This window comes from Telopea speciosissima, chromosome 2 (genome assembly GCF_018873765.1).
Source record: "Telopea speciosissima isolate NSW1024214 ecotype Mountain lineage chromosome 2, Tspe_v1, whole genome shotgun sequence".
Taxonomy (NCBI): domain Eukaryota; kingdom Viridiplantae; phylum Streptophyta; class Magnoliopsida; order Proteales; family Proteaceae; genus Telopea; species Telopea speciosissima.
This window is the reverse complement of record NC_057917.1, coordinates 51613664-51629072: the sequence shown is the minus strand read 5'-3', so window position 1 is coordinate 51629072 and position 15409 is coordinate 51613664. Positions and strand designations below refer to the sequence as shown.

The 15409-nt window shown below is 39.4% G+C and overlaps 2 protein-coding genes across 4 annotated transcripts in view; one reads left to right on the top strand and one right to left on the bottom strand.

Moving 5' to 3' along the window:
* Window positions 1-7245, top strand: part of LOC122650213 (enhancer of mRNA-decapping protein 4-like) — a 35696-nt gene extending 28451 nt beyond the window's left edge. The window contains exons 10-12 of one of the 3 annotated variants that reach the window (XM_043843554.1): window positions 5479-5643; window positions 5728-5853; window positions 6734-7245. In XM_043843554.1, the coding sequence (XP_043699489.1) occupies window positions 5479-5643; window positions 5728-5853; window positions 6734-7042 (600 nt within the window). In that variant the 3' untranslated portion in view covers window positions 7043-7245. Of the gene's footprint in view, window positions 1-5478; window positions 5645-5710; window positions 5854-6733 lie in introns of all 3 variants that reach the window. The other 2 variants (XM_043843553.1, XM_043843552.1) reach the window with 2 other exon arrangements.
* Window positions 7246-9972: 2727 nt separating this feature from the next.
* LOC122650831 (chaperone protein dnaJ 11, chloroplastic-like) lies at window positions 9973-10521 on the bottom strand. The gene has a single exon (XM_043844205.1). The coding sequence runs from the start codon at window positions 10519-10521 to the stop codon at window positions 9973-9975; it is 549 nt and encodes a 182-aa protein (XP_043700140.1).
* Window positions 10522-15409: the final 4888 nt, after the last annotated feature.

The following is a 15409-nucleotide window of genomic DNA, read 5'->3' as shown; positions in this document are numbered from 1 at the left end:
GTTATGATTTCAGCTTTATAATAGGATTAGGATTTATGTTGCTTTAATCTATATATAAGGCATGTAAACCAACGATTTGAGTTGGATTTTGGAATTGAATGAAAAGTTTACCTCGTTGCTGCCAGAGCTGTGTGCACAGATTTCTTCTCTCTCACGTTTTTCTCAATCTGATCGAAGCCTTCTTCTCTCGGTGAGTTCCTCTCTCTTCCTCTTCCCTGTTTTCCCTTGTTCTCCCTGTTATTTTCCTTCTTATAGGCATAAATATTGGGATATGACGTGGTAAAGGAAAATACATTTTATTCACTGAAGAATGACTAGATGACTTATTTTGAAAAGTTATGTACAAATAATAGTCTCAATTGGTTCAACTAAGCTTTTCCCAACCAATTTTTGGCTGATTCCTTAAGAATCGATGCTTATCTATTTATGGATGATACTAACATCATGACCTAGCAAGAAGGATCTCCCTATGGTCTTTATTGACCTGGAGAAAGCCTATGACAGAATCCCTAGAGATTTAATCCGGCATGTTCTTGCGAAGAGAGGGGTGTCGAGTAAATATGTATAGGTAATTAAAGATACGTATGAGGGTGTGGTGATTAGTGTGAGATCTGTGGGAGGCCAGGGCAAGGAATTCCCAAGTACGATTGGGTTACATCAAGGATCAGCCCTAAGCCCTTATTTGTTTGCGCTTATTATGGATGAGTTAACCCAGAACATCCAAGACGAGGTACCATGGTGTATGCGCTTCGCCGATGATATCGTTTTGGTGGATGAGACAAAGAAGGTATTAACGCTAAGTTAGAAATGTCGACTTTAAGATTAGTAGATCAAAGACGGAGTATATGATGTGTAACTTTAGTCACACGATGATGGATGATGACATAGTGAAAATTGAGGAGAGAAATACACCACCAAGTGACTATTTCAGATATCTAGGTTCTATCATACACAAAAGAAGGTGACATAGTTGATGATGTTTCGCAAAGAATTAAAGTAGGATGGATATAATCCTAGTTGTCACGGCGTCACGGCGATCCAAGTCGGTGGAGGGGTGTCACGTCGGTATATCGACATGTAACGCCATGGCGAGCATGTCGACCATGTTTTATTTTTTATTTTCTCTATTTTTAATGTTTTAATAGATGTATACTCAAGCCATGTTTTATTTTTTCTCTATTGTTTCTCAAGTTTTAAGAAGAAAATTTAGAAATCGAAGAGGGAAAGAAGAAATCGAAAGAAATCGAAGAGGGAAAGAAGACAGGAAGAAGAAATCGAAGAGGGAAAGAAGAAATCGAAAGAAATCGAAGAAGGAAAGAAGAAATCGAAGAGGGAAAGAGAGACAGGAAGAAGAAATCAAAGAGGGACGCCATGGTGTAGGTCGCCATGCAACCTTCTCCAGCGCCAGGGCGTCATGGCTATGGATATAATGGAGAAGTGCGATCAGAGTACTGTGTGATCGACACATTCCTTTAAAGCTTCAAGGAAAGTTCTACAGGACTGTTGTTCAACCTGCTATGTTGTATGGGGTGGAATGTTGGGCAGTTAAGAAGTGTCACATAGCGAAGCTATGTGTTGCAGAGATGAGGATGTTAAAATGGATGTGCGGCAAAACTAGGAAGGATAAAGTGAGGAACGAATGTATTAGAGCTGATGTGGGAGTTGCCCCGATCAGCAACAAGCTCCGAGAATGTTGTCCGAGGTGGTTTGGCCATGTGCAACGAAGGCCTAGGAACGTCCCAGTAAGGAGGAGGGATCTGATTCCGATTGAAGGAGCTAAAACAGCTAGGGGCTGGCCTAAAATGACATGCATAGTCAGGATCTTATACCAAGTATGACCTCAGATAGAGCCTATTGGAGGGCAAGGATCCATGTTGTCGACACCATGTAGCTTTCCTGATTTCCTGGGCTATCCTCTTTCCTCTTTCATTTTTCATTTTCCATTTCTCACTTTTCTTATCTCATTTCTTCATTCCTCTTACTCTCCTTTCCTTGTCTGGGGATCTCAGTTGTTCCTACTTTATTTTGAAAGGATCCATGTAGCCGATCCCATTTAGTTGGGATAAGGCTGAGTTGTTTTGCTAACATCATGACCATATTGGACCGGCGATTAGATTTGCATGGGACTCAAATTGCTGGATTTGCCTCCTGAATTATGTACCAAACTTCTAGATTCAGCTCCTGAAACCTTTTTGGTCATGCTGCTGTCTTTTGACCTACTTTTCTACATTTTCCTGAGCTGAGGATCAAGCTCCAGTCGGACATGTCTTTTCATACTAGTTTCAGATGTACATTAAGTTTGGTCTTACTTCTCAGCCATATAAACAGATGAAATTCACCAAAGAGATAGGCTAACTACATAAAACCGTATCAACTCAGAACTAGGGTTTTGAACTAGGATTTCATGAGTTTGGTCATACAGTTTTGGAATAGTTTGCACCCTCAGATCAGTGCTAGATTGGCTTCCAGCCCACTGCCTACAATGGAGGACGCTGTATAATTAGCGTATCAGGTAGAAGAGAGTCTGAAGAAGCCTTACAATTGAAGGAACTTCCCAGACATTTCTCCAAGGGTGATAGTACGAGTAGGCATCCGCATCAACCGGAGAATTCATTCAATTATAAACCACAAGTAAGCAGTTCTTTTATGGCATCATCATGGCCAAACCACACTTGTTCTCCACCTCATGGTCAAGGTTCTGATAAACCTCCTTTGAAGCCACAGGCTGAGATTCAGTGCTTCATGTGCAAGGGATACAAACATTTTTCTGCTCAGTGTTTTAATCGTCTAGTCACCTTTGTCGATAAGGATGATCTCATAGCTATTGCTTAGGAAGAGCAACGAAACAACAAGCTTGTATATTTGGAAGCAGAGCGTGAACCTAGTGAGGTCAACGGCAGTGACAGTGATAGAGAGCAGCAGCAATCTTGCTAGGTTCTTTGTCCACTTTTGGCTACACAAGATTTTTGAAGGGGAGGATTCCCCATCACAACATTTCCTAGACTAGGGTGAGATGCAATGGCCCTAGTGGTCATGGGTTTGAGTCGGGAAACAGCCTCTCCATGAAGCGGGGGTAAGTCTGCATACATTATGACTCTCCTAAGACCCTGCAATGGCGGGAGCCTCGTGTACTGGGTACGCCCTTTTTTTAGGGTGAGATGCAACAACAGTCTGAACTATGGTATTTGATGGCGGTAGTTCTACTAACGTCATTTCTAAAGGCGCCATTCGTAAGCTTGGATTGATGGTTTGAGCCACATCCCAATCCTTACGAGGTTGTGTGGGTAAACAACACCAATTTCAAAATCAATGTTTGGTGTTTGCTCACATACTCTATTGGTAGGCTGATAGATACGGTACAATGTAACATTTTCCTCTGAAAGTTTGTTACATTCTTGGGTGACCATAGCTGTTCAACAAAAGGGTGCAACATTGTGGGCATAAGAATACCTATTCCTTCATGCATAGTGGCCTACAAATGAAACTTCTACCTGGGAAAGGCCTCTTAGCCATTAAGCTCAAGCGGACAGTGTGATCGCTTCTCCTTTAGCAAGTTGACTCAAATGGTATCCTTGCTCCCCAAACTAACTTGATGGAGTCTTCTTTTCAGAGGGGAAGAATTGATGCAGTAGCATTATCATGGCTGGGCCAGCATGACCCAATCTGGAAACTCAAACCGAGGCGAACCTGGCCTAAATCGGGATTTTGGTCTACTAAGGGTTGGTAGGGTATGATATTGTAATTTTTATTTTATATTATATTAGGTAAGTAGATACGTATGAGAGTTCTATTTTAGTGTTAGTTTCCTAATTGAGTTCTAGCTCTGTAAGTAGGCATCTTAATCTTTGTATATGCATGTAACACTATGATGGAAATTAGAGATTTGGAATGAAAATTTGAGTTGGATTAGCCTCACGGCTGTGGAGTTGTGCATGACCAGGTTGATCGAGTGCCTTCTTCTCCTTATTTTCTAATCCAAAAATCAATTAACCTGCGCATTCTCTTGTTTCAGTTTCTGGTTCTTACCTTAATCGATTGCCGTGCTTGTCCTCCCTTTCCTTTTTATTTTATCTCTTCTTTTCTTCTTCCTCTTATTTCCTGTACTCTGTTGGCTACAAGAACTAGAAAAGTGGATCAGTCTCTCTTGATCACTGCTCTTTCAGCCTGAGATTCTAGGCATCAGTTGTCCTGCCCTAGGCAACTTGATCCCTAGAATTTTATCTCCAACAAACCCCTCTGCTGTGAGATCGAAATCCATACAATACTTGGTTGCTAAAGCACCTCCTGGTACTGTTTCATTCTTTCAGAGTAGTTATTTCAGCTTTTAGGCTGCTGGTTTGGTGGATTATTGGTTGGGGATTAGAGACCAGTGGGTTATCAACTCGCTCCTGAAGTTTCAAAACCATTGGGGTTGTATCGATTGAATCTTCCCCAGCCGGAATCCATTTATGTTACTGCTGGCTTACTGCTTTCATTATGAGGAAGAAGTCTTCTTCTATTTGTTATTAAAGATATATTTTCCTGGTATTAACAATTGTTGTCCTTTATTAAGTTGGATTTCATTATTCCAGTCTTCTGAAATTCCAGAATACTGCTGCATTTTCAACTCTAATTACCAGTTAGTCCTAATTACTGTCCTCCCTTGTTTCAAAGATTCTGAACTTCAGAATAATTACAGAGTTACTGCTACTTCCTTGTAATTGGATTTTACTTGCTTTGGTGGGTCCATAGTGATTCAGAACTAAGGTTTTGGAAGTCAGCTTCTAGGGATTTATCAAGAATTGAAAAGGGGATGGGCACAAAAACATTTTGTTTGGAATCTTTACTGCGAGAAGCTCAAAAATTCCTAGATGTGGGGGGAAAGGGTGCTTTTCAGGCTTCTCTTGCTGCTGGTAGTAAAGATTCGAAAGAAATGTTTTCTTTGGCCACCCCTTTTTTAACACCTATCTATAATCCCCAGAGCCGGCTTCTAGAAACAAAGTAGTAGTAGCCTCAAGAAGCTTGGTCAGATATCCTGAACCTGAACTGCATTTTTCTTGCCTATTATAGAACAGCTGCAATTATATCATATACCCATGCAATGAAATTCTAAGGGTAGTTGTAGTGCATGGATGATGCTTACTGTGGATGATGTGCCAGGTGTTGTAAATGATGCTCCAGAGGTACTGGTGCCTTGGTTCATATTTCATTCAGACTAGGTGACGACTGTGGATTCTTTTAGCAGATGCACCTCAGTTGGCCTTAGTCCACAATTCATCTATAGTTTAGGAAATTGGTGGACCGGTGGACTAGCTTTTTGTCTTTGCATTTCACATATCCTTGAATTCTTTTCTGTTACTGTTCTTCGAATTATCATATGATTGATTGTTTAATAAAGGAATGGGTGAGGATCCCACTCAAACATGTAAAGGAGGCTATGCATCTCATTCTTTTATTTTCTTTTTTCCTTTTAATAATAATCGTAAAATGATGTTGCAGGATGCAATTAATTCAGCATCATCAGTTACTCAAACCTTGACTGGAGAGATTGCTGATGGCCAGCGTAAGCTTTTAGCTCTTGCAGCTGCAGGAGCAAACTCAAAGGCAGTAAATCCTTTGGTTACACAAATAAGCAACGGTTCTTTAGGTGGTCACCATGAGATGGTTTGTTCTCTTCTCTTGATTGTTTTCCTTGTATAGTGATTTCTTACAGCAAGATGTATTCAGCAAACCATTTCTGTACAACAGGTTGAGGCACCTTTGGATCCTACCAAAGAGCTATCGAGATTGATATCTGAACGCAAATTTGAGGAAGCATTCACTGCAGCTTTGCAAAGAAGTGATGTTTCTATTGTATCATGGCTATGTTCTCAGGTGTGCCTTGCATCCATGATCATATATTATAGATAGGGCAGTGATTATTTCACCCATGGTCGAGCTAGCATGATTATATCACATGGTGGAAGAAGTATCTAGATGTATTTGCATAAGTACATGGGATTTGTTAATGTAATTACTAGAATAAGCTTTAGATACTTTTTCTGCTTGTGAAATTGGTCGAGTGAATCACACTGGGTGAGGGGATCACTTTCTTTGCAAAGTCTGTGTGTGTGTGTGGATGAGTGAAGAAGCTTTATATACTTTTTCTGCTTGTGAAGGAAATAATAGTCTATAAGATGAAAAGAGAATGCAAAACCTTTTTTGGCCCAGCATCATCATCAATAATATTGCTGGGAGGCCTCTAAGAAAGCACCGGAGTTCATATTATATTTGCCTAGAAATTGCTAGATTACTGTAACTTAAGGATTCAATATCATCTATGTCGATTTCAATTTTTTTATTGTACAGAAGTAGAACATTGTGATAGTTTGTGAAGTCTCTGGTCAATTGCATTTTGAGTCAGGTTGCATGTACAATTCTTCTGACTATTAATTTCCATCTTCCTTCACCCACCTTTTCTTTTTCTATTTTGTTTTATAACTAGTCAGTGTTTTGACATATCATGTAAACAATAAATGCTACAATTACTGTGGTAATTTGATGTTTTTTTTTTTCTTTTAATCTTGATGCTGCTTCACCTCCCCATCTGTTTGGGCACCTGCTGGTACTATTAGATTATCTTACAGTGTTTCAGTTTCTGTTATATGCTTTCTGTCTCCTGATTACAGCTACTACTGCTAATGGAACAACCATTTTGATTGTGTTTTCTGGCTTCTAATTTGATGTTACTGGTTCTACTCTACCCTCTCTTCAGGTTGATTTAGAAGCCATCTTGTCAATGGTGCCTCAGCCTCTGAGTCAAAGAGTTCTTCTTTCCCTTCTCCAGCAGTTAGCCTATGATATCAGCAAGGAAACATCACGGAAACTGGCATGGATGACATATGTAGCTGTTGCCATTAATCCCGCAGACTCGATGGTTGCAATCCACGTGAGGCCCATTTTAGAGCAGGTTTATCAAATACTCGCCCATAACATCACCTTACCGACTGCGACTCCAAATGATGTTACAAGCATGCACATTGTCATGCATATCATCAACTCTTTGTTGATGGCCTGTAAATGATTCCTTTACATCTGAAGTGTGCAGGATTCTTTAGGACTTTTTTTTTTTAAGTTATAATTGGGGGTGTGTAGCGGGTTTGTATAGCAAAATATTATGTGGTAATTTCTTCAGTAGGTACTTTTACTGCATAGTCTAAAATATCTTGTGATTATGTAAAGTAGATTTGTTTTAAGATTTCTTGGTGGTTAAGCCTTCATTTTTCATCAGTTCTTTCACATTATTTTCTTTTCTATAACAATTTGAAAAAGAGAATCCCTGCCTAATACTGGATGTCTTTTCTCTCCCCTTTGCTGACTAAGAACAACCACTGCTGCCGCCATTTTTTTTTTCTTCTTTCAAATCCAGTGGGGAAAAAATGAACTACCTTAATTTTCCTCCATCAGTGCAATCCTGTTCTTGCTTGATTTGGTAACATTTCAAAGTTTTAACATAGGTGGAATTGATACTTCGGAACTGTTGGGTTATGCCCCAAATTTTGCTAGCAAAGTGTATATGGAAACCAACATTGCTGTTTTGATCGGTCTGGTCTGGAATTCAGTTGGTTCTTTGACTATGAGGTTGATATTTAAAATTATATTTTGAAAGGGAAAATTTGCCCTTTTCTTATATTTGTATGGATTTTATAAATATATAATTTGGATGCAGTTATGCCGCCTGTTTGTGTTTGTCCCTGTGCATGTGTGGAGTGGAGTGTAGAGTGTGGTGTCGGCAAAGGTTACTGTATTTGTGTGTTGACTGAAGTGCTGGGAAAGTCTATTGCATGTGGGTGTGTGTGGAGTCGACCGAGGCGTCGGCAAAAGTTTATTTGTGTGTTGGGGCCGGGGTTGTCCGGGTGTGGGTGGTTGTCCGGGTGTGGGGTTCTGAACTCTGAAGTCTATTGCGTCCGATGAGAATATGAGATGATGGCAAGGTGGCTTGGTGAAAGAAATCAAAGAAAAGAGAAATGTCGGCAAAGTCTATTGTGGAAAGAAAAAGAAAGATCGAGTCTTGGCACTGTCCCACGAGTCCTCTTTAAAGAAAGGGTTCTTTCGGTGCATGTTTGATCTCCTTTTATCGGTTCTCTATTGCAAATTGCTGTACTGCAATTCTTCCGGTACCTCCAGACCCCACCACCTAACCAGCATTAAAAATAAGTTTTGGGCTTAACCGAGTATGAAAATCCAACAGTCGCTTTTGCAAAGCTAAGGAAGGGCTGAACAAGGTATTCATGATAAGTTGTTTCGTGAATTCTTAATCTTAAAATTTTCAGAGAAAAAATAACAAACATATAACAGTTAAACCCTAAAACCCTATACCTCAATCCTTAATCATGCAACCCTAAACCTTGTGATATAAATAATGAATCCCTTAATCTTAAAATTATGGCCCAAACTTGACATAGGGGAGCCACTAAACCCTAAAGTGAAATTTCTACAAAAAAAAAACAACACAGCTAAAGAGGGGGATCATTGTCGTGACACCACCATTGTTGAGCTAACTCATCATCATTGAGTCAATGAGTCTTAGAAGTTGCTGGTGATACAGCCTTTTCGGTCACCAATTCCTATTTTCATAATGTTGCTCGCTATTTCTAATGTATGATACAGTTTTGTTTTTACATCATTGGTGTACTCGTCTATTCCTCTTGCTCTGAAAACCCTCTCCCACACTTAACATAGTCAAAAATTTGGAGAAAAAAGAACTCTGTCCGAGAGTTTGGTCTACACCAGATCTTAACATAGCAAAAAAACTTAAGAGAAAAATAACTGTGTTCGAGAGTGTGGTCTACACCAGTGTTCCCAGGTATCTATCTTTCTCTTCCCCATGTGAATAGATATGCCCCTAGTTAAGGGTGTCAAAACCAAATAGAAACCATGAAATCATTTAATAAATGGTGGTACGATTATGAATTTTAAAATTGAGGCCGTTTAGTTAAACGGTTTGAATTGAACCAAACCGTTTAACACTCTTAAATGTACATATATGTGCCAGAAGCAAATAGAAACCGTTTACCAAACTGTTTAAAACCAAAACGTGAAATCATTTAATAAATTATTCGATTATGAGTTCAAAATTGAGACCATTTAACTAAACGATTTGAACCAAACTGAGTCGATGACACCGAAACCAAACCGATTAACACCCTTACCCCTAGCTTGCTGGAGAGAGAGAAAGACAATACTTCCCGAACTTAAAGTAGCCAACCCTGGTAGAGTAGAATGGTAGTTGTTGATCTTTTTGGACCCGGAATCTTATCCTAGATTGGCAGGGTATCTGTCTCTGCGTCCAATGTTATGTCTATCCTCTCCTCTCCTTTTCCAAATATCAATAGATTAGAAGAACGTCTGTATCAAGGAAGGAAAATTATATTTCACTACTTATTTTTTTAACAATTTTCATGTCCAGAGGTTTTTCAATGTTTAATAATTTCTCTGTTTTTTATGTGAAAACATGGAAATGGGATCAAATGGTCCGTCAATGATTCCCATATCTGTCTTAACTCAGGAGAATTGACCAATTAACAACCCCAACCCCCAACCCCCACCCCTCTCTCTCCATAAAATGAAAAAAAAAAAGAAAAAGAAGAAGAATCTACCACTGATTTTGATTTGAAAATTAAAAAAGAAAATGGGAATAGAAAGACAGATCTTTTAATGGTGTTTTCCTTTTTGGGGGATGAATGATAGATAGGAACAGTCAAAAATTGATGAACCAAATAAGTGCCTGAGAATGTTGAACATAGAATAACAGATTCAGTTTTACATCCCCAAAGGGCCCCAAAAATATTTGATATGGTTCAGAAAAAAGAAGGGTAGATGATCTCGTGCCACGTCATTCGATATTTGTACAAGTGGCAGGGCATCGTCAGTAGGATCCAGACACGTGTAAGCCGTGTGGTGAATCACAGATCAAACCGTGTAAAGTAAGATGGTCATGCACCGATTTACCAGCTACCAGCACTGGTCGGTTTCCCACCTTCTAGTCCGACCGACGACGAAACCAGAACGTGTACCGCCGCCAGCGCCGCCTGAGGCGGAGGAGGAGCTGAAGCTGAAATGTCTTCGACCGCCGATTGAGAGATCGTAACGAGCCCTAGCCGTAGGATCTGACAAAGTGGCGTAAGCGTTATGGATCTCTATGAAATCGCGAGCATCGGAGCCCGACGTCGCCGCGTCCGGATGATGAAGTTTAGCCAAGCTGCGGTAAGCGCTTTTGATCTCAACCTGAGAGGCGGTTTCCTTGACGCACAAGACCTCGTAAAGGTTCGTCGCCATTGGTTTCATCGCCTCGATTCTTGTCCTTGAACTGCTGCTGCTTCCGGTGGTGGTTTCCGCAAAGGCTTCTATGGTAAACCTATACGGACAACTAGATCTGCCGGCACCGGTGAAAGACATGCTACCACCACTCGATGAAGATCTAGAGGTTCCTTCGAATGACAAACGAGTTCCTGACAAGAACTGTGTTGTGGTACCAGTTGCGATTGCGCAGCTTCCGAACATTGAATTATATCTTGATTCGAATTCAATTACAAAGTGCGATCGAAGAAAATGAGAAATAGCGTTTGGGACTTTTTTTTTGCCTGAGGGGAGAAAACAGAAGAGGAGTGGTGTGAAATGGATTGACGGAGAGAAAGAGGGGAGTGTGGTTTGATTTTATAAGGTTAAGTATGGCCCAAAATGTCCTCCGAAGAGAATATATCTGTTCTTTGATTTCTTTGTATGGACTCATTGAGAGACATAAAGTGAGAGAGAGAGAGAGAGAGAGAGAGAGAGAGAGAGAGACCAATGGGCGCTCGCCTACTGGTTCACGTTCAGCGCGCTGTTTGGGCAAAACCGCGTCGCCTTTTGTCCCACTTGAACTGTGCGAACTCTGACGGTACAAGCGAGCGGAGCTAATACCACAAGTACTCTTCCTTTCTACTGCTGACGTGGTCTTCTTCTAGAAACTCTTATCCCCCCCCCCCCCCCACAAAAAAGTCTTTTCTTCTAGAAACCTTTCACTCCAAGGCAATTGTAAAGGTGTAAATTGGTCTACAATTGAGTATTCGGTTTGGTTTGGTTTAGTTCTAAGAAGTAATTGGTATAATTCTAAATTGGACCAAATCTTGTCTCGAATATGTTTGGTATCGGTTCCTATTTGGTTCTTACATGGTTTGGTTTCGATTCTTTTACTTGGTTTATAATATATATGGGCAAAAAATCTACTTGGTTGCATGGTCTCTACAAGTAGAGATCTTGTAGAGACGAGATTTCAAAGTGCCCTACGAGAGGTCATAGGAAACACCATCAAGTAGAGATCTTTATCTCTCTCTATATATATTTATTGGAGGAGCATTCTCTGTGAGGGAGTGCAAGGGCAGGGCCGGGCCACATGCGCACAATGGCCAATGAGAACTTGCATACTAGCATTTGGAGGCGAGATTTTCGCCTTTCATGGAGATAGGGTGGGATAAAACGCCCCCCACTATGTTTGGGCTTGGCTTGCGCACTCTTACAAAGAACATTTTGATTCTAATTGTCGGTTCTTATGTTGGATCCAGAACTGGGCTGAGTCCCACCTAGATTCTTTTTCCCAATTTTGGATTGTACCAAATTCTAGGCTAAGCGTAGACATGTTTATAAACGGTATGCAAAGAAAGGGGGTGAGCGGGACTTTGGCGAAATGTTCTTCTTTTGTTTCGAAGCGTTTTGCCAAGAGAGCGAGGGCGTACTTCTAGGATGGGGGCATTGCACGAAACCAAGCACCCTCCTCCCGATCAAGTACCAGTTGCTTCGCTAGTAGGTCCACTTAGATTAGGGGGCATTGTTCCTCAATTCCTATCAACCTCTGGTGTGTAATCGACATGTTGCTAGCTGATTATCTGTCGAATAAAAATCATTGATTCCCTCTGCTGTCCATTTCTTATTCATTGAAAATTAATCAATAAATTAGAAATATTCAATCAGGGTCAAGTTATTGATGGGCCCTACCAGTTGAGCCAGCTTTTAACATCCCTAAAGACGAAAAATTGTTTCAACCTCCAGCTACAAGCACAAATGACCCAAATCCCGGTCTGGGTCATTTTTAGTAAAGGATTAATGCGTCGGATAACGGTTGGCAGTTTGATAGGGTTGGACCGGGAGTCTTCCTAAAATATATCGACATTCAAATATCAACGGCGTGGGAAGATTGGCGACCTTCGTCAACCAATCCCACCAATTGTACTCTTTTCATTACCAAGTGCTGATCCCTATCCGGTGAACGGTCCTTTCTTTCTGTTTTCTGTTTACGTGGCTTTTAGATTCTAGAAGCTCTTCCTTGCGCGACACGTGTTTTTTTTTTCCTTCCTTTGTTTAATTTTTTATAATAATTTTATAACGAAAAATTAAAAAAAAAAAAAAAAAAAAAGTTTTAGTGGTCCACAGTTCACAGTAGAAAATGAGTACTACATCGTTGAGGTTGACATCCACGTTACTTTTGAGGAAAGTGAAACTGTGGCACGTGCCGGGCTTCTAGAAGCTAAATTCTTTTCTTTTTGGATATAAAAATTGCTAGTCTTCTAGAAACTAAAGTTTCTACTTAGAAAGGTGTAAGTTTGACCCTCCTCTGAATAGGGCTTGTACTGAGATACATGGTGTGAGTCACAGAGTTGAGATCTCAAATTCATCGATCGTGTTTTAAGTTATATTATAAAATATATATTGATATAAAATATATAATATATAAAAATTTAAGTGATAATATATTTTATTATAATATTATTTTATGTAAAATTGATAATTTTCTCTCGACCCATGATAATTTTCTTCCGATCCAATCCAATTCAATCTAGTTCATGCATCTCTCCCTTTTCCCACTCCATGATCAAGATCAATTAGTATCAATCGGACCTAACCCTGAGGACGGATCAGGATTAGATTTTCCAAGCCTTGAGTCAGGGTCAAGGGGACTCAGATTTGGGTTGGGATATTAAAAAACACAACCCAATCTGATCCTATTGCAACCCTAGATGAGAGCCTATGACCCCATGAACACGTGGTTTGGTTTTGGAATTGATTTATAGATCCATAAGAAGGGTGTCTGTACAAGAATTGGTTTAATCTTGATCTGTAGAATTGTAATCAGCATGAATCAACAACAGGGTTTTAAGAATCGGAAATCAAATCAATGAATCAGCCATTATTGATCCTGATTTCCACCAATCTGACATGATTGATTCACATCTAAAAACTTTAAAAATTCTGTTTTTAAATTGGAAAATCGATTCTAAAGAGTGTATAGACCACGCTCTCGAACATAGTTTTTTTTTACTAAAACCAAAATATCTATTTCAGGAGAGTACTAGGTGGTCTCATTTCCTTCTTTTTTTTTTTATAAATTATTTCGTCCTTTCTTTCCATTATTTTTCCCACTTTTATTCCTTTTGTGGTTGTGGTGAAAAGTTGGACATTAGAGAGACCTTCTAGAAAACTTTGTAGCCGTTTGGCTTTCCTACATAGGAGACGACAAAGACTCCTGGGCTACTAAGCAAGAACTAACAAAGCAGTGGGCCCCTCCAGGCTCCAATAGCACTTGCGGGACCCACTTTGGCTTTGATGTGTAACGTGACCGGCTTTAGCCCGAGATTATGGGATTTCATTAAAAAGTTTCTTTTTCATGGTTAGACATTCCCACGTTGGATTTGCTTCTAGAAGGTTTTCGGGATCATTTTATTTTTTAAGGTATGGCATTTGGCATCAATAAGATTTTAATTGGATTGAAGGATCCGACGATTCTATTTCCGCGTGCCTAGTATTGCTGTGTGCACACATAAGCACAGTAAAAAATACCATTTTACTTTTGCTCGGATAAAACGCTCGACCAGAGGTAAAGCGGTACATTCCAGAGCTTGTGTGTGGGGCACACATGGCAATAGGGGCAGGCAAAAGTAGATGAGTCGAATTGTGGATTGAAAGTATCAACTAAAAAATCATCAGTTTTTGAATTTTTTGCTTGATTCAAACCTGATAATAACGGGCTGACACGGTCTAATTCATATTAGTAACATATCGATATCAATAGTGACTGATATGACCACTGATACTGATACCTATAACTTGTTCTTGTTATTTTTTTCTCTCGAAAGAATATACAAAAGAAATGAAAGCCATACAGGTCATGAATTAATGAACAATCAATTTCAATAGATAAGATAAGATTTTGACAAGAAATAAATACTTTTTTATGATAAAACATGGAAAGAAAAAAAAAAAAAACATAAATCAAGTCTACAACACATCAACCTAGCCATCCTTGCTCTCCTATCTAGATGATTCCCTACTAATCCGATCAACCTATCCTTCCTACAAATATTAACATTCTTAAAAACCTATCCCATAAAAAAATGGAAAAGATCCCAATGCCATTTTTTTTGGATTGAGTTCCTCTCCAGGGAGCCCAACACCTAAAGGGGAATCTAGCGGTTGGGCTGTGCCGCAAACATCCTGATGGCTAACTGAATGTGCACTGGGATATGTGTTGCATAGCTCAGCCCTTGGATACCCCCTGGGTGCTGGGCTCCCTGAAGAGGAACTGGATCCATTTTATTTTTGCCCTTGAGTTAATCAGTTTATAATAGCATCACAAGATATCCATATATTTATTTCCTCCCATCCTTGCTCTTGTGCTGCTTGTAACTCTTGCAGTAATTCTCGAATTTGATCCTTTGTGCTCCTTAAAAATCTAGAATCCATAAAAACAAGTAGTGATTGAGAGTTAGACAAGAAATTGTTGCTCAACATGTTGCACCAGTGTTGATCCACAAATGATAATAGCTTTTGGTCGGAAGGCCTCTGAAACTACCATTTCCAAAAAGATGGTTTGAAATTGATCACAATCAGTTGATAAACAACCTAGATGAGGAAAATTAAACAAAAATATTAGCTTCAAACACATCTAAATATGGACAGTATAAGTGATTGAGGATTGAATTGTTGGCATAAAAAAATATATAAAAATTTAAGACTCCTACTATACCACAAATACTAACAAGTTATTGCAATTCAAGAAAATAGAAATTTGGTATTAAGAGTAGAATCATATACGAAAATATGAAACAGATGGAGTATACTAGGAACCTGAAAATGCTCAGTTCGTAAGAATTAATTTATTAAAGTAGTTAAATAAAAATTTTTTTTTTTGGTAAACAAGTAGTTAAACAATCTTGCCAAATTCTTTTCTGACCGAGTTTTCCTTTAGCTACGGTTTCATTCACCAAGGTGGCCAGGTTCAAATGCACATGGGAGGTATCGAGAAGGTATTTTTGGTACATTCTAAAACCTAATAGGGGCTTGTGAACCCTAAGATGGTGGAAGAAAATGAATCCATTCTTTTAAAAAAAATAAAAAATTAAGATGATAGCTTGGTGCT